General features: G+C 44.2%; 1 protein-coding gene across 4 annotated transcripts in view; it reads right to left on the bottom strand.

The window, feature by feature from the left end:
• LOC128695161 (uncharacterized) overlaps window positions 1-25224 on the bottom strand; it is a 356867-nt gene that overhangs the window by 5069 nt on the left and 326574 nt on the right. For all 4 annotated transcript variants that reach the window (XM_070091341.1, XM_070091343.1, XM_070091342.1 and 1 more), the window contains 6 exons: window positions 11122-11310; window positions 9691-9849; window positions 8752-9062; window positions 7783-7891; window positions 6256-6391; window positions 802-962 (listed from right to left, as the gene is read on the bottom strand). In XM_070091341.1, coding sequence (XP_069947442.1) covers window positions 802-962; window positions 6256-6391; window positions 7783-7891; window positions 8752-9062; window positions 9691-9849; window positions 11122-11310 — 1065 coding nt within the window. The remainder of the gene's footprint in view (window positions 1-801; window positions 963-6255; window positions 6392-7782; window positions 7892-8751; window positions 9063-9690; window positions 9850-11121; window positions 11311-25224) is intronic.

Raw genomic sequence — 25224 nt, 5'->3', positions numbered from 1 at the left:
CCGAGTTGCGAGGGTAGAAGAGCCTTCCTAACTGGTCACATATAATAGTAAGACAGGTGTTGAACTTGTTACTCTCACATATAATAGTAAGACAGGTGTTGAACTAGTTACTCTCACAACCACAGTAAGGCAGGTGTTGAATTAGTTACTCTCACAACCACAGTAAGGCAGGTGTTGAACTAGTTACTCTCACATACCACAGTAAGGCAGGTGTTGAATTAGTTACTCTCACATACCACAGTAAGGCAGGTGTTGAATTACTCTCACATACCACAGTAAGGCAGGTGTTTAACTAGTTACTCTCACAACCACAGTAAGGCAGGTATTGAATTAGTTACTCTCACATAGCACAGTAAGGCAGGTATTGAATTAGTTACTCTCACAACCACAGTAAGGCAGGTGTTGAATTAGTTACTCTCACATACCACAGTAAGGCAGGTGTTGAATTAGTTATTCTCATATCACAGTAAGGCAGGTGTTGAACTAGTTACTCTCACATACCACAGTAAGGCAGGTGTTGAATTACTCTCACATACCACAGTAAGGCAGGTGTTGAATTACTCTCACATACCACAGTAAGGCAGGTGTTGAATTACTCTCACATACCACAGTAAGGCAGGTGTTGAATTAGTTACTCTCACATACCACAGTAAGGCAGGTGTTGAACTAGTTACTCTCACATACCACAGTAAGACAGGTGTTGAACTAGTTACTCTCACATACCACAGTAAGGCAGGTGTTGAACTAGTTACTCTCACATACCACAGTAAGGCAGGTGTTGAACTAGTTACTCTCACATACCACAGTAAGGCAGGTGTTGAATGTCGACAATCTTGCCTTCGGCCTTGTCCTTCCTGTTCAAGGTCCTCCATCCCACGTCATTCTCAGAGCAGCTGAGCTCCAGCTCCCAGCCGTGTTCGACAGAGCTGTCTGGGAACACAGATGCGTGACCATTTGGGCAGCTGATGGAAAGAGAAAGAACATTAGTATGTTAGCATTAATATTTTCTAAATATATGACGGTTGAGAGTATTAATGGCGGCAGTGTTTTGTTCGACAGAAGAAATAATTTGGAAATTGTTTTCTGACACTAGTATTAGTTTTTTTTAATGAATATACTGTGTGTGTACTCACCTAGTGTACTGACCTAATTGTGGTTGCAGGGGTCGAGACTCAGCTCCTGGCCCCGCCTCTTCACTGAGTGCTACTAGGTCCTCTCTCTCCCTGCTCCATGAGCTTTATCATACCTCATCTTAAAGCTATGTATGGTTTCTGCCTCCACTATCTCACTTACTAGGCTATTCCACTTCCTGATTACTCTATGACTGAAGAAATACTTCCTAACATCCCTTTGACTCATCTGGGTCTTCAACTTCCAATTGTGACCTCTTGTTTCTGTGTCCCATCTCTGGAACATCCTGTCTCTGTCCACCTTGTCTATTCCACGCAGTATTTTGTATGTTGTTATCATGTCTCCCCTAACTCTCCTGTCCTCTAGTGTCGTCAGGCCGATTTCCCTTAACCTTTCTTCGTAGGACATTCCCCTTAGCTCTGGAACTAACCTTGTCGCAAACCTTTGCACTTTCTCTAATTTCTTGACGTGCTTGATCAAGTGCGGGTTCCAAACAGGTGCTGCAGACTCCAGTATGGGCCTGACGTACAAGATGTACAGTGTCTTGAACGATTCCTTACTAAGGTATCGGAACGCTATTCTCAGGTTTGCCAGGCGCCCATATGCTGCAGCAGTTATCTGGTTGAAGTGTGCTTCCGGAGACGTGCTCGGTGTTATACTCACCCCAAGATCTTTCTCCTTGAGCGAGGTTTGCAGTCTTTGTCCGGTCGATGGATCTATAATTTCCTCACTAACAGAACACAGAGAGTAGTCGTCAACAGAGTAAAGTCCGAGGCAGCTACGGTGAAAAGCTCTGTTCCACAAGGCACAGTACTCGCTCCCATCTTGTTCCTCATCCTCATATCCGACATAGACAAGGATGCCAGCCACAGCACCGTGTCTTCCTTTGCAGATGACACCCGAATCTGCATGACAGTGTCTTCCATTGCAGACACTGCAAGGCTCCAGGCGGACATCAACCGAATCTTTCAGTGGGCTGCAGAAAACAATATGAAGTTCAACGATGAGAAATTTCAATTACTCAGATATGGTAAACACGAGGAAATTAAATCTTCATCAGAGTACAAAACAAATTCTTGCCACAAAATAGAGCGAAACACCAACGTCAAAGACCTGGGAGTGATCATGTCGGAGGATCTCACCTTCAAGGACCATAACATTGTATCAATCGCATCTGCTAGAAAAATGACAGGATGGATAATGAGAACCTTCAAAACTAGGGAGGCCAAGCCCATGATGACACTCTTCAGGTCACTTGTTCTATCTAGGCTGGAATATTGCTGCACACTAACAGCACCTTTCAAGGCAGGTGAAATTGCTGACCTAGAAAATGTACAGAGAACCTTCACGGCGCGCATAACGGAGATAAAACACCTCAATTACTGGGAGCGCTTAAGGTTCCTAAACCTGTATTCCCTGGAACGCAGGCGGGAGAGATACATGATTATATACACCTGGAAAATCCTAGAGGGACTAGTACCGAACTTGCACACGAAAATCACTCACTACGAAAGCAAAAGACTTGGCAGACGATGCAACATCCCCCCAATGAAAAGCAGGGGTGTCACTAGCACGTTAAGAGACCATACAATAAGTGTCAGGGGCCCGAGACTGTTCAACTGCCTCCCAGCATACATAAGTGGGATTACCAACAGACCCCTGGCAGTCTTCAAGCTGGCACTGGACAAGCACCTAAAGTCGGTTCCTGACCAGCCGGGCTGTGGCTCGTACGTTGGTTTGCGTGCAGCCAGCAGCAACAGCCTGGTTGATCAGGCTCTGATCCACCAGGAGGCCTGGTCACAGACCGGGCCGCGGGGGCGTTGACCCCCGGAACTCTCTCCAGGTAAACTCCAGGTAAACCTAGCCTATACTCCCTCTGCGGTCTTCTTTACCCTTCCCCGATTTTCATGACTTAGCATTTGGCGGGGTTAAATTCGAGAAGCCAGTTGCTGGACCAGGTGTCCAGCCTGTCCAGGTCTCTTTGAAGTCCTGCCTGATCCTCATCTGATTTGATTCCATTAACTTCACATCATCTGCGAACAGGGACACTTTTGAGTCTATCCCTTCCATCATGTCATTCACATATACCAGAAATAGCACTGGTCCTAGGACCGACCCCTGTGGGATCCCGCTCGTCACAGGTGCCCACTGTGATACCTCATCACGTACCACGACTCGCTGTTGCCTCCCTGTCAGGTATTCTCTGATCCATTGCAGTGCCCTTCCTGTTATACACGCCTGATCCTGTGTGTATGTGTGTGTGTGCCCGGTAAAGGGATAATTATTAAACAGCTGAGATAATCAAAGTGACAATGTTTACACTTTTCTTTAGTGTTCCTTCAACTCTTGCAGTCTCTCTTAGCAACCCTTCACATGTCTACAGCACATTATTATAATGGCTGAAACTCAAAATAGGAGTTTACTTGAGCACGTCTTGGTAGTAGTATACGTGAACATATGTCCTGGTGGTAGCCTACATGAACACATGTCTTGGTGGTAGCCTACACGAACACATGTCTTGGTGGTAGCCTACACGAAAACATGTGCTGGTGGCAGCCTACACGAACACGTGCTGGTGGTAGCCTACACGAACACATGTGCTGGTGGTAGCCTACGCGAACACATGTGCTGGTGGTAGCCTACACAAACAATTGTCTTGGTGGTAGCCTACACGAACACATGTCTTGGTGGTAGCCTACACGAAAACATGTGCTGGTGGCAGCCTACACGAACACGTGCTGGTGGTAGCCTACACGAACACATGTGCTGGTGGTAGCCTACACGAACACATGTGCTGGTGGTAGCCTACACGAACACATGTATTGGTGGTAGCCTACACGAACACATGTGCTGGCGGTAGCCTACACGAACACATGTGCTGGTGGTAGCCTACACGAACACATGTATTGGTGGTAGCCTACACGAACACATGTGCTGGCGGTAGCCTACACGAACACATGTGCTGGTGGTAGCCTACACGAACACATGTGCTGGTGGTAGCCTACACGAACACATGTGCTGGTGGTAGCCTACACGAACACACGTCTTGGTGGTAGTCTACATGAACACGTCTTGGTGGTAGTCTACATGAACACGTCTTGGTGGTAGTCTACATGAACACGTCTTGGTGGTAGTCTACATGAACACGTCTTGGTGGTAGTCTACATGAACACGTCTTGGTGGTAGTCTACATGAACACGTCTTGGTGGTAGCCTACATGAACACGTCTTGGTGGTAGTCTACATGAACACGTCTTGGTGGTAGCCTACATGAACACGTCTTGGTGGTAGCCTACATGAACACGTCTTGGTGGTAGCCTACCGTCTTGGTGGTAGCCTACATGAACACGTCTTGGTGGTAGCCTACATGAACACGTCTTGGTGGTAGTCTACATGAACACGTCTTGGTGGTAGCCTACATGAACACGTCTTGGTGGTAGCCTACATGAACACGTCTTGGTGGTAGTCTACATGAACACGTCTTGGTGGTAGTCTACATGAACACGTCTTGGTGGTAGTCTACATGAACACGTCTTGGTGGTAGTCTACATGAACACGTCTTGGTGAATGAACACGTCTTGGTGGTAGCCTACATGAACACGTCTTGGTGGTAGTCTACATGAACACGTCTTGGTGGTAGCCTACATGAACACGTCTTGGTGGTAGCCTACATGAACACGTCTTGGTGGTAGCCTACATGAACACATGCCTTGGTGGTAGCCTACATGAACACGTCTTGCTGGTAGCCTACATGAACACGTCTTGGTGGTAGCCTACATGAACACGTCTTGGTGGTAGTCTACATGAACACGTCTTGGTGGTAGCCTACATGAACACGTCTTGGTGGTAGCCTACATGAACACGTCTTGGTGGTAGCCTACATGAACACGTCTTGGTGGTAGCCTACATGAACACGTCTTGGTGGTAGCCTACATGAACACATGCCTTGGTGGTAGTTTACCTTAAGAAATTCCTCTCTAAGATAATTTAAGAGATTTTCCAGAGGAGACAATGAAACACAAGGTGATTATTGTCCATTTCGTCTTACAACTGATGTCCTCTTCAGCAGACCGAAGACCACCTCAGTAGGAAATAGAAATATATATTACTGCTCTTACCTTCCATTTTATTTTCTCCATGCAGGTTCGGTTTACACACAAACTAAGAGCTGTTATCCTGCCTCAGATAACACGCTAAGAGCTGTTATCCTGCCTCAGATAACACGCTAAGAGCTGTTATCCTGCCTCAGATAACACGCTAAGAGCTGTTATCCTGCCTCAGATAACACGCTAAGAGCTGTTATCCTGCCTCAGATTATTTACAAGATAAGAGCTGTTATCCTGCCTCAGATTATTTACAAGCTAAGAGCTGTTATCCTGCCTCAGATTATTTACAAGCTAAGAGCTGTTATCCTGCCTCAGATTATTTACAAGATAAGAGCTGTTATCCTGCCTCAGATTATTTACAAGCTAAGAGCTGTTATCCTGCCTCAGATTATTTACAAGCTAAGAGCTGTTATCCTGCCTCAGATTATTTACAAGCTAAGAGCTGTTATCCTGCCTCAGATTATTTACAAGATAAGAGCTGTTATCCTGCCTCAGATTATTTACAAGATAAGAGCTGTTATCCTGCCTCAGATTATTTACAAGCTAAGAGCTGTTATCCTGCCTCAGATTATTTACAAGCTAAGAGCTGTTATCCTGCCTCAGATTATTTACAAGATAAGAGCTGTTATCCTGCCTCAGATTATTTACAAGATAAGAGCTGTTATCCTGCCTCAGATTATTTACAAGCTAAGAGCTGTTATCCTGCCTCAGATTATTTACAAGCTAAGAGCTGTTATCTTGCCTCAGATTATTTACAAGCTAAGAGCTGTTATCCTGCCTCAGATTATTTACAAGCTAAGAGCTGTTATCCTACCTCTGCTTATTTCAAATCCAAGTCTTATCTTCGCTATGCTGTTACCCTACAACAGACGACTATTACACCCAGGAACCTAATTACTGCTAGGTAAGTAGGGGTAGAGACAAAAATAAGGCTAATATCCAACAGCGGTGCTCAGAAATGAGCCCGGCTTGAATCATATATAACAGCTACAGTGAGGATCGGCTGCAACAACGCTGACCTGAGCTTTGCAATAGCTGTGCCATCCCTTTCCGCAGGTATGACATCATTATGGCAGGTGTATGTGGCGTCTTGGATGTGAGCACTGAGCCCAGGGTGGTGCTCTAGCTCCAGGCTCGGGCACCCAGCTGAGTCAACTGTAATAAACAATGGTAATTCACGCTATATTAATAAACTTATTCAAGTGATGTTAGTGCATCACAACATAATAAAAATTTCACAATATGAGAATACAACCCACGTGGAGAAGACAACAGAAAATAATGTTTGTGTCTTTTGACATGCAACTGATAGACTAACGATTTTAAGTAACGATTTTTTTTAAGTAATGAAAGAGTGAATATATACGTACTGAGAGCATCAAAAAGAGTGAGAGTACTGAGAGCATCAAGAAGAGTGAGAGTATACGTACTGAGAGCATCAAAAAGAGTGAGAGTACTGAGAGCATCAAGAAGAGTGAGAGTATACGTACTGAGAGCATCAACAAGAGTGAGAGTATACGTACTGAGAGCATCAACAAGAGTGAGAGTATAAGTAATGAGAGCATCAAGAAGAGTGAGAGTATACGTACTGAGAGCATCAACAAGAGTGAGAGTGTACGTACTGAGAGCATCAACAAGAGTGAGAGTGTACGTACTGAGAGCATCAACAAGAGTGAGAGTATACGTACTGAGAGCATCAACAAGAGTGAGAGTGTACGTACTGAGAGCATCAACAAGAGTGAGAGTATACGTACTGAGAGCATCAACAAGAGTGAGAGTATACGTACTGAGAGCATCAACAAGAGTGAGAGTATACGTACTGAGAGCATCAACAAGAGTGAGAGTATACGTACTGAAAGCATCAACAAGAGTGAGAGTATACGTACTGAGAGCATCAAGAAGAGTGAGAGTATACGTACTGAGAGCATCAAGAAGAGTGAGAGTATACGTACTGAGAGCATCAACAAGAGTGAGAGTATACGTACTGAGAGCATCAAGAAGAGTGAGAGTATACGTACTGAGAGCATCAAGAAGAGTGAGAGTATACGTACTGAGAGCATCAAGAAGAGTGAGAGTATACGTACTGAGAGCATCAAGAAGAGTGAGAGTATACGTACTGAGAGCATCAAGAAGAGTGAGAGTATACGTACTGAGAGCATCAAGAAGAGTGAGAGTATACGTACTGAGAGCATCAACAAGAGTGAGAGTATACGTACTGAGAGCATCAAGAAGGGTGAGAGTATACGTACTGAGAGCATCAAGAAGAGTGAGAGTATACGTACTGAGAGCATCAACAAGAGTGAGAGTATACGTACTGAGAGCATCAACAAGAGTGAGAGTATACGTACTGAGAGCATCAACAAGAGTGAGAGTATACGTACTGAGAGCATCAACAAGAGTGAGAGTATACGTACTGAGAGCATCAACAAGAGTGAGAGTATACGTACTGAGAGCATCAACAAGAGTGAGAGTATACGTACTGAGAGCATCAACAAGAGTGAGAGTATACGTACTGAGAGCATCAACAAGAGTGAGAGTATACGTACTGAGAGCATCAACAAGGAAGTCGTCATCAGCCTTGATCATCTTCTTGTAAGAAGTCTGAGGGATGCGCACTGAACACCCCAGACGGTGCGTCCTGGGGATGCTGGCCACCTGACCCAAAACATGTATTAAACTTAAGAATAATGAAGCACAACAGTAAGCCTACTGGGGCACACACACAAATAATAATAATAATAATAATAATAATAATAATAATAATAATAATAATAATAATAATAATAATAATGAATCTAGCACCGCAGTAAACCTACTGGGCCACACTGACTCAAAATAATAATTTTATTTTCTAAGTTACAAAGATTTCTTACATAGTCTCTGTATTCCAATGAATAAGCCAGCGATGCAAAAGATGTTTCAATAATAAAAGACACTAAAGTGTTACCCATGTATCTTATTCATCAACCTGTTTGTAAACTCTGCTAGAATAACTGTTAGTGGGAAGGTGTGTGAATAACGAACTGTAATAAGCTAAAGCAGTTTAATGGCAATGAGCCTAACATAGTTATATACTTCATTAAAGTGTCTCAGTGTAGCCAAACAGTAAAGCATGACTTGAAAATGGTATAAAATACCGACACGGGACTGGCCACCTCATATACTATTTCTCCATGATTGACAGACTGGTTACATCATGTTCATCTCACTACTACACCTGCTGTCTCTGTATTTGACTGAAGAAGCCTACTGTGTAGGCGAAACTTTTCATTAATAAAGATACCCAACTATTGTACATGTGTGTTAATTATCAGTCGAGAATGAGAACATGGAGTGGCTACGAGGAGGTCCGCTGCTCTACGATTATCCAGTCTACCTCTGGAGGGGCTACAAACGGGTAGTGACAAGAAGAATTATTAAAAAAAAACAGAAGAACCTTCACTAAATAAAGGTTCTGTAGTAGTTTTTTCCGAGATTTCTTATCAGTGAGTGTTAACGAGGTGTTGCACACTGACCTCTATGTGAGTTGACTGGAACGAGGCCCGCCAGGAGCCATTAGCAAACTGGTGCATAGTGAGGCCGGCTGGCAGGCGCTGGATAACATCATCGTAGTCGAAGGAGTAGTAACCGCAGGTGACGTTGGGCTTGGGGAAGATAGCTGGAGTGAAGAAGGACCACACTAGAGTGCACTCAGGGTTCTCAAACTCCACAAGGTGGGAGGATTCAGTAGTGGCTACCTCATACGTGTTCTTGTCACCCCTGCCACTGCTGTTGCTGATGGAGCTGAGAACTTGAACACGCGTCTGGTAGGGCGACGATGACGCATCTAAAATATAAAACAAATTATATTGTTGGATTTACAAATTATTATTATTATAACATTCATGATAGAAGTGCTATGGGGTACACACACTGCCTGGGTAGGACTTACAAAATGAAGAATTAGATAAATGTACAGCATCTGGGTTTGTTGATTTGTAGACGTTTCGCCTTCCAGTGGCTTTATCAATACAAATTCAAGGACATAATGGGAAGACTAAAACTATATAGTCTTCCCATTATGTCCTTGAATTTGCATTGATAAAGTCACTGGATGGTGAAACGTCTACAAATAGATATCCAGATGCTGTACACGTGTCTAATTTTTCATCCTGTCGGTACTATATACATTCATGTACAAGAGGATTTACAATGTTGACCTACAGAGTCATTCAGAACTTTAAACACAATCACAGAGACTTAGGTTCATACAGAAGCTTACCTATCACATGAAGGGAAGTTATTTTTAACACAGAGAAAACAATCTATTCACACGGAGGGAAAATACAGGTACATATAACATGTAGGGAACACAGATACATATAACACAGACGGAACATACAGATACATACAATAAGTAGGGAACACAGATACATATAACATAGAGGGAACATGTATATATGGAGGAGACGTACCTATAACATGGAGAGAGAAGGTAGCCTGGGCGGTAGCGTTGGCAGAGGAAACTCGACAAGTGTAGTTCCCAGCGAGGCTATACTCCACCTTCTTGAAGTGAATATTGTGAGGCTCCTTCGTAGGATTGGTCGACACCAGGCCCAACAGGGACTCAGACGCTGGGGAAATAGTCAATTATATAAAGGCAAAGTTTGTAGCATTGGTTGACACCAGACCCAGCAGCAGGGACTCAGACGCTGGGGAGAAAGTAAGTTAGATTGGGTGAGTTTTGTTGTATGGCTGAACTCGAGTTACGGAATTAAATGTCATCTAATGTACAAAATAGTACTTATAATGTCAGCTAATATAAAAGATAGTACCTATACCTGGAGAGGCCCGGTCTGTGACCAGGCTTCGCGGTGGATCACAGCCTGATCAACCAGACTGTTACTGCTGGCAGCACGTAGAGTGACGAACGAACCACAGACCGACTGGTTAGGTACTGACCAGTCGGTCTGTGGCTGTCGTCTTGAAGACAGCCAGGGGGATCTACTGATAATCCCCCTTATGTAGGCTGAGAGGCAGTTGAACAGTCTTGGGCCCCTGACACTTACTGTGCTGTCTCTTAGCGTACTCGTGGCACCCCTGCTTTTCATTGGGGAAATGTTGCACCGCCTGCCGAGTCTTTTGCTTTCGTAGGGAGTGTTTTCCGTGTGTAGATTTGGGACTAAACCCTCCAAGATTTTCCAAGTCTATATTATCATGTATCTTTCTTACATGCGTTCCAATAAATACAGGTCAAGGGACTTCAATTGTTCCCAGTAATTTAGGTGCTTTACTGTACTTATCGTGCAGTAAAAGTACTCTGTACATTCTCCAGGTCTGCAATATCGCCTGCGTTGAAAGGGACGTTAGTGCACAGTAATATTCCAGCCTAGAGAGAACAAGCGATTTGAAGAGAATCATCACTGTCTTGGCATCTCTAGTTTTGAAGGTTCTCATTATCCACTCTATCATTTCCCTAGCAGATGTGGTAGATACATTGTTGTGATCTTTGGAAATGAGATTCTCTGACATTAATTCACTCCCAGGTCCTTCACATTAGTTTTTCGCTCTGTTGTGTGGTTGGAATTTTTTTTATATACTCTGATTCCGTTGTTATCTTCCATTGAACTTCATATTGTTTTCTGAGCTACATAATAATAATAATAATAATAATAATAATAATAATAATAATAATAATAATAATAATAATAATAATAATAATTTATTAGACGAATGTAGAGAAGATAGAAGTCAGATATATAGATATAGTTAGATAGATAGATAGATAGATAGAGAGATAGATAGATAGATAGATAGATAGATAGATAGATAGAGAGAGAGAGAGAGAGAGAGAGAGAGAGAGAGAGAGAGAGAGAGAGAGAGAGAGAGAGAAAGCGCGAGTATACCTGTTGGATGCTGGTTTTCCCTCCAGACGTAGACAGGGTAACCGTAGAGGAGCCAGCGGACCTCCTTGACGGGGTCGTCGTAGCCACTCCTGTAGTCACACCTCAGCACGTAGTCTGTCTTGGCCCTCACCTCCAGGTACTCCTTCGACCCCCCCTCCAGGCTCATGCTCAGGATCTCCAGCCCAACACCTGAAACAGTCCAGTAATACCTGAAATAATCCAGCTACACCAAAAACACAGTGTAGGCTGCACCTGAAACAGCCCATCAAGAGAGTAGTACCTAGCTACAAGGGTAGAAGCATCAAGAGTGGTACCTAGCTATAAGGGTAGAAGCATCAAGAGTGGTACCTAGCTACATGGGTGAGAGCATCAAGAGTGGCACCTAGTTACAAGGGTAGGAGTATCAAGAGTGGTACCTAGCTACATGGGTAGGAGCATCAGTAGTAGTACCTTAGTAGGGTACATAGGGACTCCAAGAGGAGGATAGAAACTAGCCGTACGCATTTTATGGTATGAAACTTGTAGCTGTGAGTCACTGTGTGTGGGACGGGGTCACTGTGTGAGAGATGAGGTCACTGTGTGTGGGACGGGGTCACTGTGTGAGAGATGAGGTCACTGTGTGTGGGACGGGGTCACTGTGTGTGGGACGGGGTCACTGTGTGAGAGATGAGGTCACTGTGTGGGACGGGGTCACTGTGTGAGAGATGAAGTCACTGTGTGTGGGACGGGGTCACTGTGTGAGAGATGAGGTCACTGTGTGTGGGACGGGGTCACTGTGTGAGAGATGAGGTCACTGTGTGTGACGGGGTCACAGTGTGAGAGATGAGGTCACTGTGTGTGGGACGGGGTCACTGTGTGAGAGATGAGGTCACTGTGTGTGGGATGGAGTCACTGTATGTGGGACGGGGGTCATTGTGTGAGAGATGAGGTCACTGTGTGTGGGACGGGGTCACTGTGTGAGAGATGAGGTCACTGTGTGTGGGACGGTGTCACTGTGTGAGAGATGAGGTCACTGTGTGTGGGATGGAGTCACTGTATGTGGGATGGAGTCACTGTATGTGGGACGGGGGTCATTGTGTGAGAGATGAGGTCACTGTGTGTGGGATGGAGTTACTGTATGTGGGACGGGGGTCATTGTGTGAGAGATGAGGTCACTGTGTGTGGGATGGAGTCACTGTATGTGGGATGGAGTCACTGTATGTGGGACGGGGGTCATTGTGTGAGAGATGAGGTCACTGTGTGTGGGATGGAGTCACTGTATGTGGAATGGAGTCACTGTACATGGGACGGGGTCACTGTGTGTGGCTTGGAGTCACTGTATGTGGGATGGGGTTACTGTATGTGGAACGGGGTCACTGTGTGTGAGATGAGGTCACTGTAAAACGGGGTTCAGCCTGGAGGAAGGAGGAGGAGGATGAAATTACCAGTGTTGGTTACGTGGTGTTGTTTACACACTGGCCTCCAGCAGAGAGAAACTTGCTTGCATAATGACGCTGCACTCTACACCACCGACATTCATTGCTAGCGTTATACAAACACGACACCAGGTGACAGTCAGACCCCTTTCCCCAGAGGCACTCTGAAGCTGGTACTAGAATCTAGACTGCCTTGCTCTCTTTTTTTTTTTTAACTGGCACAACGTTTCGATCTGCTGAGACCATTATCAGATCATCAGAGGATCGAAATGTTTCCCCATTAAAAGCTTGTTCAGTAAGGTTTGTCTTTCATCCACGACCGAGGGAACAGTGATAAACTGTGTCTTATTAACAGTGTGTGTCCCATCATTAACACTGCTAACAGAATGTACGTAGATAGTTGAGAGAACCGACAAGTTCATAAATCAGACACATGTCCAAAACTTGGGTATATTTATTGCGGAAACGTTGGGTCACACATCACTTGCCTAACCTATAGTCCTGACCTACTTCCATCTGTGGATTTGTCCAAGGTGACACCGCCTACAACTGCTTCACCTCACCTCTCTGCAGTATATAAGGCACTTCTCGCTGTATTCTTAACAAGAGTGATGGACTGTTTACATCGATTCTAGGCTGAAGGACTGATTACCCCGATCTTCTTCTAATCTTCACTATTCTTTTTGCATTGGATTAATGAAGCCAATGTGTGGCGAAACGTTTCCACAATAAGGGTAAATAAGTGTTGCGCATGTGTATAATTTATCACTAAAGAACTTCTTGCCCAATTATCAAAATAAATTGTGGTAAACCTGACCTCGTGAGATGTGAGTGAATAATATCTGTGAGTGTACAAGTGTGTGTGTGTGTGTGTGTGTGTGTGTGTGTGTGTGTGTGTGTGTGTGTGTGTGTGTGTGTGTGTGTGTGTGTGTGTGTGTGTGTGTGTGTGTGTGTGTGTGTGTGTTTTTCAACTCATATCCAATGCACTCGACTTTGCGACATTATCTTGACCCTCAGTCTAGAGTACATATAACTGAGAGTACATTCCACCTCATTCTAAATGCACAGGAGTAAAACCTTTCCAAATCACCCCAAATATATAGAACTCAGTATATAGATATATACAGCCTGGTTGATCAGGCCCTGATCCACCATGAAGCCTGGTCACAGAACGGGCCGCGGGGGCGTTGACCCCCGAAACCCACGCTGTATACTGTATACCGTGTATAAGTACAGTAGGGTCAAAGTGCTTCAGTTTACGAGTGGTCAGACCATGTTCTTCAGTGCACATGTAGGTATATTTTAACGTACATATATGTACGTTCTTCACCCCCTCCCTCTTCAAGAGAGGGGGGGGGGGAGGAGAGCTGCATGATGTCGGTGGGGGGATTCTTGATCCAGAATTACTCGCCCCTTCCTCGGATCAAACATGATGACTTCCCACTCCCCCTGGGCTGTTTCACCCGAGTGATCACCACGAGGTTTCGCTCCGACCCTGGACCATTATCATCTGACTTGATTATGTTTCGAAAATGATTGAATTGTCGGCTAGTTTTCAAATTAAATAATAATAATAATAAATATTAATAATAATGATAATAATTATTATTATAGTTATGGAGAAGCGTTAAACCGGCTGGTTTAACCTTTGTTGCGACCAGGTGGCGAGTGAACACGTGGAGGCCGAACACACCCACCAACGAGGTGAGTGACCTGGTGTTGAGTAAACACGTGGAGGGTAAGCACACCCACCAACCAGGTGAGTGACCTGGTGTTAAGTAAACACGTGGAGGGTGAGCACACCCACCAACCAGGTGAGTGACCTGGTGTTAAGTAAACACGTGGAGGGTAAGCACACCCACCAACCAGGTGAGTGACCTGGTGCACAGGCTAGACCTGCCTACAGCTACACTCGTACATATTTAAACGTCTCCTGGAGCTATACAGCGACCGCCCTGCCAGACGTGCCGGGGCCAGTTGTTGTTATACGTTGTTAAATACACGCTGGGACGTTGTAAATTAAGTCAGACCGAAACGTCCTCGTAAGCTTCTCTCTCCTACGTGTTCTTTATACCATTTTATGTTAATGTTACCTAACTTAACATAGAATAATAATAATAATAATAATAATAATAATAATAATAATAATAATTATAGGTAGTAGGTTGGTAGACAGCAACCACCCAGGGAGGTACTACCGTCCTGCCAAGTGAGTGTAAAACGAAAGCCTGTAATTGTTTTACATGATGGTAGGATTGCTGGTGTCCTTTTATTGTCTCATACACATGCAAGATTACAGGTACGTTTTGCTACTTCTACTTACACTTAGGTCACACTACACATACATGTACAAACATATATATACACACCCCTCTGGGTTTTCTTCTATTTTCTTTCTAGTTCTTGTTCTTGTTTATTTCCTCTTACCTCCATGGGGAAGTGGAATAGAATTCTTCCTCCGTAAGCCATGTGTGTTTTTAAGAGGCGACTAAAATGCCGGGAGCAAGGGGCTAGTAACCTCTTCTCCTGTATATATTACTAAATGTAAAAGGAGAAACTTTCGTTTTTCCTTTTGGGCCACCCTGCCTCGGTGGGATACTGCCGGTGTGTTGAAAGTAAAGAAAGAATAATAATAATAATAATAATAATAATAATAATAATAATAATAATAATAATAATAATAATAATAATAGTAATAATAATAATAATAATAATAATAATTTTTCATTGATATGTAAAAGGCCAGAGACCAATAATACAGATCAAAATAGTTTAGGAGGGGCCAGGAACTGTAAATCGACCCGTCACATACTCACTTCAGAAAGTGCACCAGCAACAACGGCCATCAGGAACAGCCTGGTTGATCAAATCCTGATCCGCCGCTAGGCCTGGTCATGAACCGAGCCGCGGGGGTGCTGACCCCCGGAACACCTTCCAGGTATACCCCAGGTAATGAGTGCACCTGGGTGAGTGAGAGCACCTGGGTGAGTGAGAGCACCTGGGTGAGTGAGAGCACCTGGGTGAGTGAGTGCACCTGGGTGAGTGCTGAGTGTTGCAGCCAGCCTGGGTGCAGCATGACTGTTGCACAGTCATGCTCACACAGCCTCAGATCATCACACACCTGGGTGAGTGAGAGCTGGGTGAGTGAGAGCAACAAGTGAGAGCACCTGGGTGAGTGAGAGCACCTGGGTGAGTGAGTGCACCTGGGTGAGTGAGCTCACCTGGGTGAGTGAGAACACCTGGGTGAGTGAGAGCACCTGGGTGAGTGAGAGCACCTGGGTGAGTGAGAGCACCTGGGTGAGTGAGTGCACCTGGGTGAGTGAGAGCACCTGGGTGAGTGAGAGCACCTGACCTGAGCGGGTGAGTGAGTGCTGGGTTAGTGAGTGCTGGGTTAGTGAGTGCTGGGTTAGTGAGTGCTGGGTTAGTGAGTGCTGGGTTAGTGAGTGCTGGGTTAGTGAGTGCTGGGTTAGTGAGAGCACCTGGGTGAGTGAGTGCACCTGGGTGAGTGAGAGCACCTGGGTGAGTGAGTGCACCTGGGTGAGTGAGAGCACCTGGGTGAGTGAGTGCACCTGGGTGAGTGAGAGCACCTGGGTGAGTGAGAGCACCTGGGTGAGTGAGAGCACCTGGGTGAGTGAGAGCACCTGGGTGAGTGAGTGCACCTGGGTGAGTGAGAGCACCTGGGTGAGTGAGAGCACCTGGGTGAGTGAGTGCACCTGGGTGAGTGAGAGCACCTGGGTGAGTGAGAGCACCTGGGTGAGTGAGAGCACCTGGGTGAGTGAGAGCACCTGGGTGAGTGAGAGCACCTGGGTGAGTGTTGCAGGCAGGTGAGTGCTGAGTGTTGCAGCCAGCCTGGGTGCAACATGACTGTTGCACAGTCATGCTCACACAGCCTCAGATCATCACACTCTTATCAACAAACTGGCTCTCACTCATCGTCGCTTCTTCTTCTCATTCTATACATCTATATCTAAAAACATGGGGAGTTTCTCTTAAAAACTGTGTATTGTCCACTTAAAAACATGTAGTTTTAACTTAGAAACATCTATATTTAACTTAAAAATAAGTATACCACAATTTTTGTCATTTTTGAGCAACTGATACGAGTGACCTTGAAAATTCTATACTGAGCACACTGAACAAAACTTAACCCTTAAACTGTCCAAACAAATTTACATTCACATGCGTAGTGCTCCAAAAGTAGATCTATGTTGTTTTACATATTTTCAAATATAACAAAAAAAGTAGATCAAAGTTTTTTTACACGTTTTCAAATGTAAAAAAAAGAAAAGAAGATCTACTTTTTTTATATACTTTCAAATGTTGAAAAAACGTAGATCTACGTTTGGACCGTTTAAGGGTTAAGAGTATCAATAGGCCACAACATTGTTTTTCATCAACTGTGGTACGCAACTAGTTGTCATGAAGGGACGGAATTCTGCCAGGTCATCTTACAAAAAAAAGAACGATGTAGGAACTGGTGAGAAACAAAGGAATTTAAGGTAACTGTGCAACGATTATAATCGCTGCACAGAGTTATCTAGGTGTATATTGTAAAGTGGAGCTAACAAACAATTTTAACCATGATATTCATTATCAGTGACCTAAAATTAGTTGCAAATTGATACTCTGGTCTCGGAAGCATTTTAGTTGTTGACCAGTGTTATAGCAGCGAGTATGTTGTTGACCAGTGTTATAGCAGCGAGTATGTTGTTGAACAGTGTTATAGCAGCGAGTATGTTGTTGACCAGTGTTATAGCAGCGAGTATGTTGTTGACCAGTGTTATAGCAGCGAGTATGTTGTTGACCAGTGTTATAGCAGCGAGTATGTTGTTGACCAGTGTTATAGCAGCGAGTATGTTGTTGACCAGTGTTAGAGCAGCGAGTATGTTGTTGACCAGTGTTATAGCAGCGAGTATGTTGTTGACCAGTGTTATAGCAGCGAGTATGTTGTTGACCAGAGTTATAGCAGCGAGAATGTTGTTGACCAGTGTTATAGCAGCGAGTATGTTGTTGACCAGTGTTATAGCAGCGAGTATGTTGTTGACCAGTGTTATAGCAGCGAGTATGTTGTTGACCGGTGTTATAGCAGCGAGTATGTTGTTGACCAGTGTTATAGCAGCGAGTATGTTGTTGACCAGTTATAGCAGCGAGTATGTTATAGCAGCGAGTATGTTGTTGACCAGTGTTATAGCAGCGAGTATGTTGTTGACCAGTGTTATAGCAGCGAGTATGTTGTTGACCAGTGTTATAGCAGCGAGTATGTTGTTGAACAGTGTTATAGCAGCGAGTATGTTGTTGACCAGGTGTATGTTGTTGATAGCAGCGAGTATGTTGTTGACCAGTGTTATAGCAGCGAGTATGTTGTTGACCAGTGTTATAGCAGCGAGTATGTTGTTGACCAGTGTTATAGCAGCGAGTATGTTGTTGACCAGTGTTATAGCAGCGAGTATGTTGTTGACCAGTGTTATAGCAGCGAGTATGTTGTTGACCAGTGTTATAGCAGCGAGTATGTTGTTGACCAGTGTTATAGCAGCGAGTATGTTGTTGACCAGTGTTATAGCAGCGAGTATGTTGTTGACCAGTGTTATAGCAGCGAGTATGTTGTTGACCAGTGTTATAGCAGCGAGTATGTTGTTGACCAGTGTTATAGCAGCGAGAATGTTGTTGACCAGTGTTATAGCAGCGAGTATGTTGTTGACCAGTGTTATAGCAGCGAGTATGTTGTTGACCAGTGTTATAGCAGCGAGTATGTTGTTGACCAGTGTTATAGCAGCGAGTATGTTGTTGAACAGTGTTATAGCAGCGAGTGTGTTGTTGACCAGTGTTATAGCAGCGAGTATGTTGTTGACCAGTTATAGCAGCGAGTATGTTGTTGACCAGTGTTATAGCAGCGAGTAAGTTGTTGACCAGTGTTATAGCAGCGAGTATGTTGTTGACCAGTGTTATAGCAGCGAGTATGTTGTTGACCAGTGTTATAGCAGCGAGTATGTTGTTGACCAGTGTTATAGCAGCGAGTATGTTGTTGACCAGTGTTATAGCAGCGAGTATGTTGTTGACCAGTGTTATAGCAGCGAGTATGTTGTTGGCCAGTGTTATAGCAGCGAGTGTGTTGTTGACCAGTGTTATAGCAGCGAGTATGTTGTTGACCAGTTATAGCAGCGAGTATGCTAGGTGTATATCAATAATACGTATTATATACCGCCAGGGGCTCGATCAGTTCTCTTAACTGATAATCCCAGAAGTGTTGTTTTTCTTAGTCAACTGCCCTGGACAGTATGCTAGGTAAACTGCCCTGGACAGTATGCTAGGTAAACTGCCCTGGACAGTATGCTAGGTAAACTGCCCTGGACAGTATGCTAGGTAAACTGCCCTGGACAGTATGCTAGGTAGACTGCCCTGGACAGTATGCTAGGTAGACTGCCCTGAACTGTGTGCTAGGTAGACTGCCATAAAGCATATGCTAGGTAAACTGCCCTGGACAGTATGCTAGGTAGACTGCCATGAGTCGTATGCTAGGTAGACTGCCATGAAGCGTATGCTAGGTAGACTGCCATGAAGCATATGCTAGGTAGACTGCCATGAAGCGTATGCTAGGTAGACTGCCATGAAGCGTATGCTAGGTAGACTGCCATGAAGCGTATGCTAGGTAGACTGTCATGAAGTATATGCTAGGTAGACTGCCATGAAGCGTATGCTAGGTAGACTGCCATGAAGCGTATGCTAGGTAGACTGTCATGAAGCATATGCTAGGTAGACTGTCATGAAGCATATGCAGGTATGCCATGAAGCGTAGGTAGACTGCCATGAAGCTGATGCTAGGTAGACTGTCATGAAGCATATGCTAGGTAGACTGCCATGAAGCGTATGCTAGGTAGACTGCCATGAAGTGTATGCTAGGTAGACTGCCATGAAACGTATGCTAGGTAGACTGCCATGAAGCGTATGCTAGGTAGACTGTCATGAAGTGTATGCTAGGTAGACTGCCATGAAGCGTATGCTAGGTAGACTGCCCTGGACAGTATGCTAGGTAGACTGCCATGAAGCGTATGCTAGGTAGACTGCCATGAAACGTATGCTAGGTAGACTGTCATGAAGCATATGCTAGGTAGACTGCCATGAAGCGTATGCTAGGTAGACTGCCATGAAGCGTATGCTAGGTAGACTGTCATGAAGTGTATGCTAGGTAGACTGCCATGAAGCGTATGCTAGGTAGACTGCCTTGGACAGTATGCTAGGTAGACTGCCATGAAGCGTATGCTAGGTAGACTGCCATGAAGCGTATGCTAGGTAGACTGCCATGAAGCGTATGCTAGGTAGACTGCCCTGGACAGTATGTTAGGTAGACTGCCCTGGACAGTATGTTAGGTAGACTGCCATGAAGCGTATGCTAGGTAGACTGCCTTGGACAGTATGCTAGGTAGACTGCCCTGGACAGTATGTTAGGTAGACTACCATGAAGCGTATGCTAGGTAGACTGCCTTGGACAGTATGCTAGGTAGACTGCCCTGGACAGTATGTTAGGTAGACTACCATGAAGCGTATGCTAGGTAGACTGCCTTGGACAGTATGCTAGGTAGACTGCCCTGGACAGTATGTTAGGTAGACTACCATGAAGCGTATGCTAGGTAGACTGCCTTGGACAGTATGCTAGGTAGACTGCCCTGGACAGTATGTTAGGTAGACTACCATGAAGCGTATGCTAGGTACTGCCATGAGCCGTATGTTAGGTAGTTAAGCTTGCGATGCACAATAACATTCGTCACAAAAGAAACCTATTTTGCAAGAATCTATAAATATCAACTTTTCAGTAACCTATTTTGACAGACTGCCGCTACACCATTTTTTTTTTACCACACGGGTCAGCTCCCACCGCAGTAGGGCGAACCGATAAAGAAACACATTCACCATCATTCACACTATCACTGTCTTGACAGAAGCACGTAGATACGACAGTTAATTAGATTCTTGTAAAATCTGTATTCTGATGATCAAGATATATTTCTTGCCAGAATTTATCAATAAAGACACCTTCACTGGGAAACAATTATAAATCAATACTAGGATAGTTATCAACTTCAGCTCCTGTGACTGCATCAGTGATCTCATCTTCAGTGAGCAAATCATCATCAGGAATTAAGAAGAGTCGAGACTAGGCTCATGTGCGTCAATCACACACCTGCTGTTAGGGGCCACCAGGTTTATAAGGGAAAAGTGTTAAGGAAATGTGTTGGGACCACCAGCAGTGTGGGAGAAATGTGTTGGACTTCGGGTAGGAAAGGAGGGAGGAAGATGCATAATGCAGTAAGCAGGTACCATGGGAATGTAAGAGTGAAAACAAAAATTTGAACTACTATTTCTGCTTATTGTCATCCTTCCCAGGCCCAGACTGCACAGATTAGGGTAGTCTATGTTGGCTGGTGACGTGGGTCGTTGCATGGTGTTCACTATTAGTGAAACTGATAGTTACATGATGTTCACCATCACACTGCAAGTGTTCAACACCAGGCGCATGCTGGTTATTCATTTGTTCTTTCACGTGGGCACTATCACTAAATTTTTTGCACCATGCACATTACCACAATAATATTACTAGTATGTCATTTAATAATATACATATAAAGCCCCTGGTTAGGCTCAGGATATATACACCGAAAGTTGTATTTCTCTCAGTGTATATCCCCTCAAGGAAGGTTCCTTGATGTTGGTGAGGGGCTCTTGATTTAGGGAATTGGATCTGTGCTCCAGTTCCCCGAATTAAGCCTGAATGCCTTCCACATCCCCCCCCCCCAGGCGCTGTATAATCCTCCGGGTTTAGCGCTTCCCCCTTGATTATAATAATAATAATCTCAGTGTATATGTAAGTTGAGAGTTTAATTCCAGTTTTGTGGACTGAAGTATTTCTGTCGGTAGTCAAAAGGTTACGTGTAGCCTTAATGACCCTAAGATACAATACAATATTTTTTAATTTACTGTATATACAAACCATACAACAATCTGAAGGGTCACAGGATGCATAGCATTCCGGGTTTTAACCCCCCATTAACCAGCCCCCATTACGCAGAACATTTCTAATGGCACTAATCTGTTTCCTGTATGGAGACTTTCACTGCCACTGTATCACAATTTAGCTGCTGGCTCATCATTAGTATCTGGGTACAATGATACAATTTTGCCTAGAGGACACCATGCTCTATGGCACTCATTGTTAACAAACACTATAGCCCCTGGTGACACCACACTGCGACACACACACAGAAGGACCATGTGTTGTACTCAAGGACCACTTCGTCTGGAGTTGTATCAGCCTTACCTATCTCAGTCTTATTTTAGTGTGCTTTATAATACACTATTATCCTGTTTACTTGTCAGAAATTTCTAACGCTTGTTGTATATAAGAAACCTTTCCTACAAAGACAAGCTGAAAGCAACTAACTTGCTCGACTTTGGGGATATGATTGAAATATAACAATGGAAAACAGAAATAGGCTATAAATAACGTACTGAAAATATCTAACCAAGATAGGACTCACAGCAATGGGTTCAAGTTGGAAAAAAATAGATTTAGAAAGGATATAGGAAATATTGTACTGGTTTTTACAGAGTTGAGGTTGACTGGAGCAAAACTCCCAGATAGCGTCATTGAGACAAGAACTCTGGGTAACTGTAAATATAGGTTGGGTAGGTAGGACTTCGGTAAATATCGGTTGGGTGTGAACCGGATCTGCCCAGGATGATATAAAAAGCCTACTGCACTGTTCTTTCTTTCTTGTGAACTTGTATAATATTTTTGGAAATAAATTATTAATATTGTTGTTGTTATTGTTAAAAATCCAATCAAAGACTGCTCCAGTTACAGCTTACAGGACAGAGAAACACAGTACTGCTTGGCTGCCATTCAGAACACACTACAGTCAGGCTGCCATTCAGAACACACTACAGTCAGGCTGCCATTCAGAACACACTACAGTCAGGCTGCCATTCAGAACACACTACAGTCAGGCTGCCATTCAGAACACACTACAGTCAGGCTGCCATTCAGAACACACTACAGTCAGGCTGCCATTCAGAACACACTACAGTCAGGCTGCCATTCAGAACACACTACAGTCAGGCTGCCATTCAGAACACACTACAGTCAGGCTGCCATTCAGAACACACTACAGTCAGGCTGCCATTCAGAACACACTACAGTCAGGCTGCCATTCAGAACACACTACAGTCAGGCTGCCATTCAGAACACACTACAGTCAGGCTGCCATTCAGAACACACTACAGTCAGGCTGCCATTCAGAACACACTACAGTCAGGCTGCCATTCAGAACACACTACAGTCAGGCTGCCATTCAGAACACACTACAGTCAGGCTGCCATTCAGAACACACTACAGTCAGGCTGCCATTCAGAACACACTACAGTCAGGCTGCCATTCAGAACACACTACAGTCAGGCTGCCATTCAGAACACACTACAGTCAGGCTGCCATTCAGAACACACTACAGTCAGGCTGCCATTCAGAACACACTACAGTCAGGCTGCCATTCAGAACACACTACAGTCAGGCTGCCATTCAGAACACACTACAGTCAGGCTGCCATTCAGAACACACTACAGTCAGGCTGCCATTCAGAACACACTACAGTCAGGCTGCCACTCAGACTATTGAACCGGCAAGAAAGGAAGGAGCTAACATCAGGAAATTGATAATGACATTATTGCAGAATGTCCAGGGTAGAGCCAGACGTACCCAAGGCTGAGCCAGAGGTGCCCAGGACTGGGCAACGGTCTGGGAGCTTGATACAACTGTCGACATTTAAAGCTATCCGGACTTTTATCTTGACCATCTCAAGGACTATGATCGGAAGAGCGCTTTTTTTTTATTTGCGTCTTCATAAATGCTACGAACGTCTGGTTTTTACGTTCCTCAGTTGCGAGTCATTGAAGCCATTTCAGTATTTCCGAGTTTGTCTGCACACCTGTTCTATATTCTTGTATCTACACATTTGTTTTACATACTTGTATTCACAGACTTGTTCCCTATGTGTCCACAGACCTATTTCATGCACTTGTGTCCACAAACATGTTCCAGGTATTTGTGTCCACACATGTTCCAGGTACTTGTGTCCACACATGTTCCAGGTACTTGTGTCCACACATGTTCCAGGTACTTGTGTCCACACATGTTCCAGGTACTTGTGTCCACTGACATGTTCGCAGCAGTTAATATCAACAAGTGTTCAATAGTGGTCTGAACACCTGTGATGTCACCAGTGCGTGGTAATGAACAGCACACCTGTGTGATGAGGCAGAAAGCAGGTTACTCGGTAAGTCTGCTAGGTGTCAAGCCTATCGATTACACGAAGGTAATTAAGGTTGCGTGTTACCTATAAACCACCAGTCAGAAACACTGTAAATCCTTAAAATAACGATTAAAGTAAATTCTCAGCACAAGTAACTGTTGTAAAACTGTTATTGAAACTACCGTGGCTGGATGATACAGCTTAGGGTCGGCTATGTACACCACCTTGGTTCGATTCCTTCTTCGGCTTATTCATTGACAGCTGTTTACTAAGTTTCAAACAACCACTGTGAAGAAAATAGCGAAATTCCAGGCGCATTCGTGATTTCTCACTTTATCAAGGACAGTTCCTGGATAATGTGAGAAATCACGAAAGCCCTTGGAAATTTTTTTTTTTTGCACTGTAGATGTTCTGCACATTGTGATATCACCTGTTTATTATGACCTTATTATATATATATATATATATATATATATATATATATATATATATATATATATATATATATATATATATATATATATATATTTAACAAACGAGAGATATCATTTACATTTTATCTGAGACACTGGTCGCCGTTGCCCAGCGGTGAGAGTAGCCACTGTCATTGCTGAGGTCCAGGTAATAAACCCTGGAGATTAACATAACATCTGAGAGAAGAGCAGGACTTGAGCATGTGTACTCTGTATCACAGCACATAGTACTTACACCACACAGCCAGACCTCAAGAAGGTGGTGTTCACGACACTATACACATGTCAGGTTCATGCTGGAGTACGCAGCGCCACACCTGATGAAGTACAGAAGCTGGAAAAAGTGTACTGGACGAGCAACATAACTAGTCCCAGAGCTGAGAGGTGTGAGCGATGAGGAGAGACTGAAGAAGCTGAAATTGATGATATGAGAGGCCAGACGGACCAGAGGAGACATGATTACTATATACAAAATATTGACAGGAATTAACAGTGCAGACAGGGCGAGTCCATTCGAGTGGTGGGTCTCACTACACGAAGGCACAGCTGGAAACTAATAAATGCTGACGAGTCACAAGGATCTTAAGAAATACTTCTTTCGCCTTAGAGCAGTTAGGAAGTGGAATGACGTGGACAGGAAAGTGGAAGAGGCAGGATCCATACACACAGTTTCACAGTTTAAAGAATAGATATGCCAGGACACACACACACACACACACACACACACACACACACACACACACACACACACACACACACACACACACACACACACACACACACACACACCGAGCATGTCTCCGGAAGCACACATCAATCAGATAACTGCTGCAGCATATGGGCGCCTGGCAAACCTGAGAACAGCATTCCGATACCTTAGTAAGGAATCATTCAAGACACTGTACACCGTGTATGTCA

This window comes from Cherax quadricarinatus, chromosome 35 (assembly GCF_038502225.1).
Source record: "Cherax quadricarinatus isolate ZL_2023a chromosome 35, ASM3850222v1, whole genome shotgun sequence".
NCBI classification, from domain to species: Eukaryota; Metazoa; Arthropoda; class Malacostraca; order Decapoda; family Parastacidae; genus Cherax; species Cherax quadricarinatus.
The sequence above is the reverse complement of the archived record's forward strand: the minus strand, read 5'-3'. Positions and strand labels throughout refer to the sequence as shown.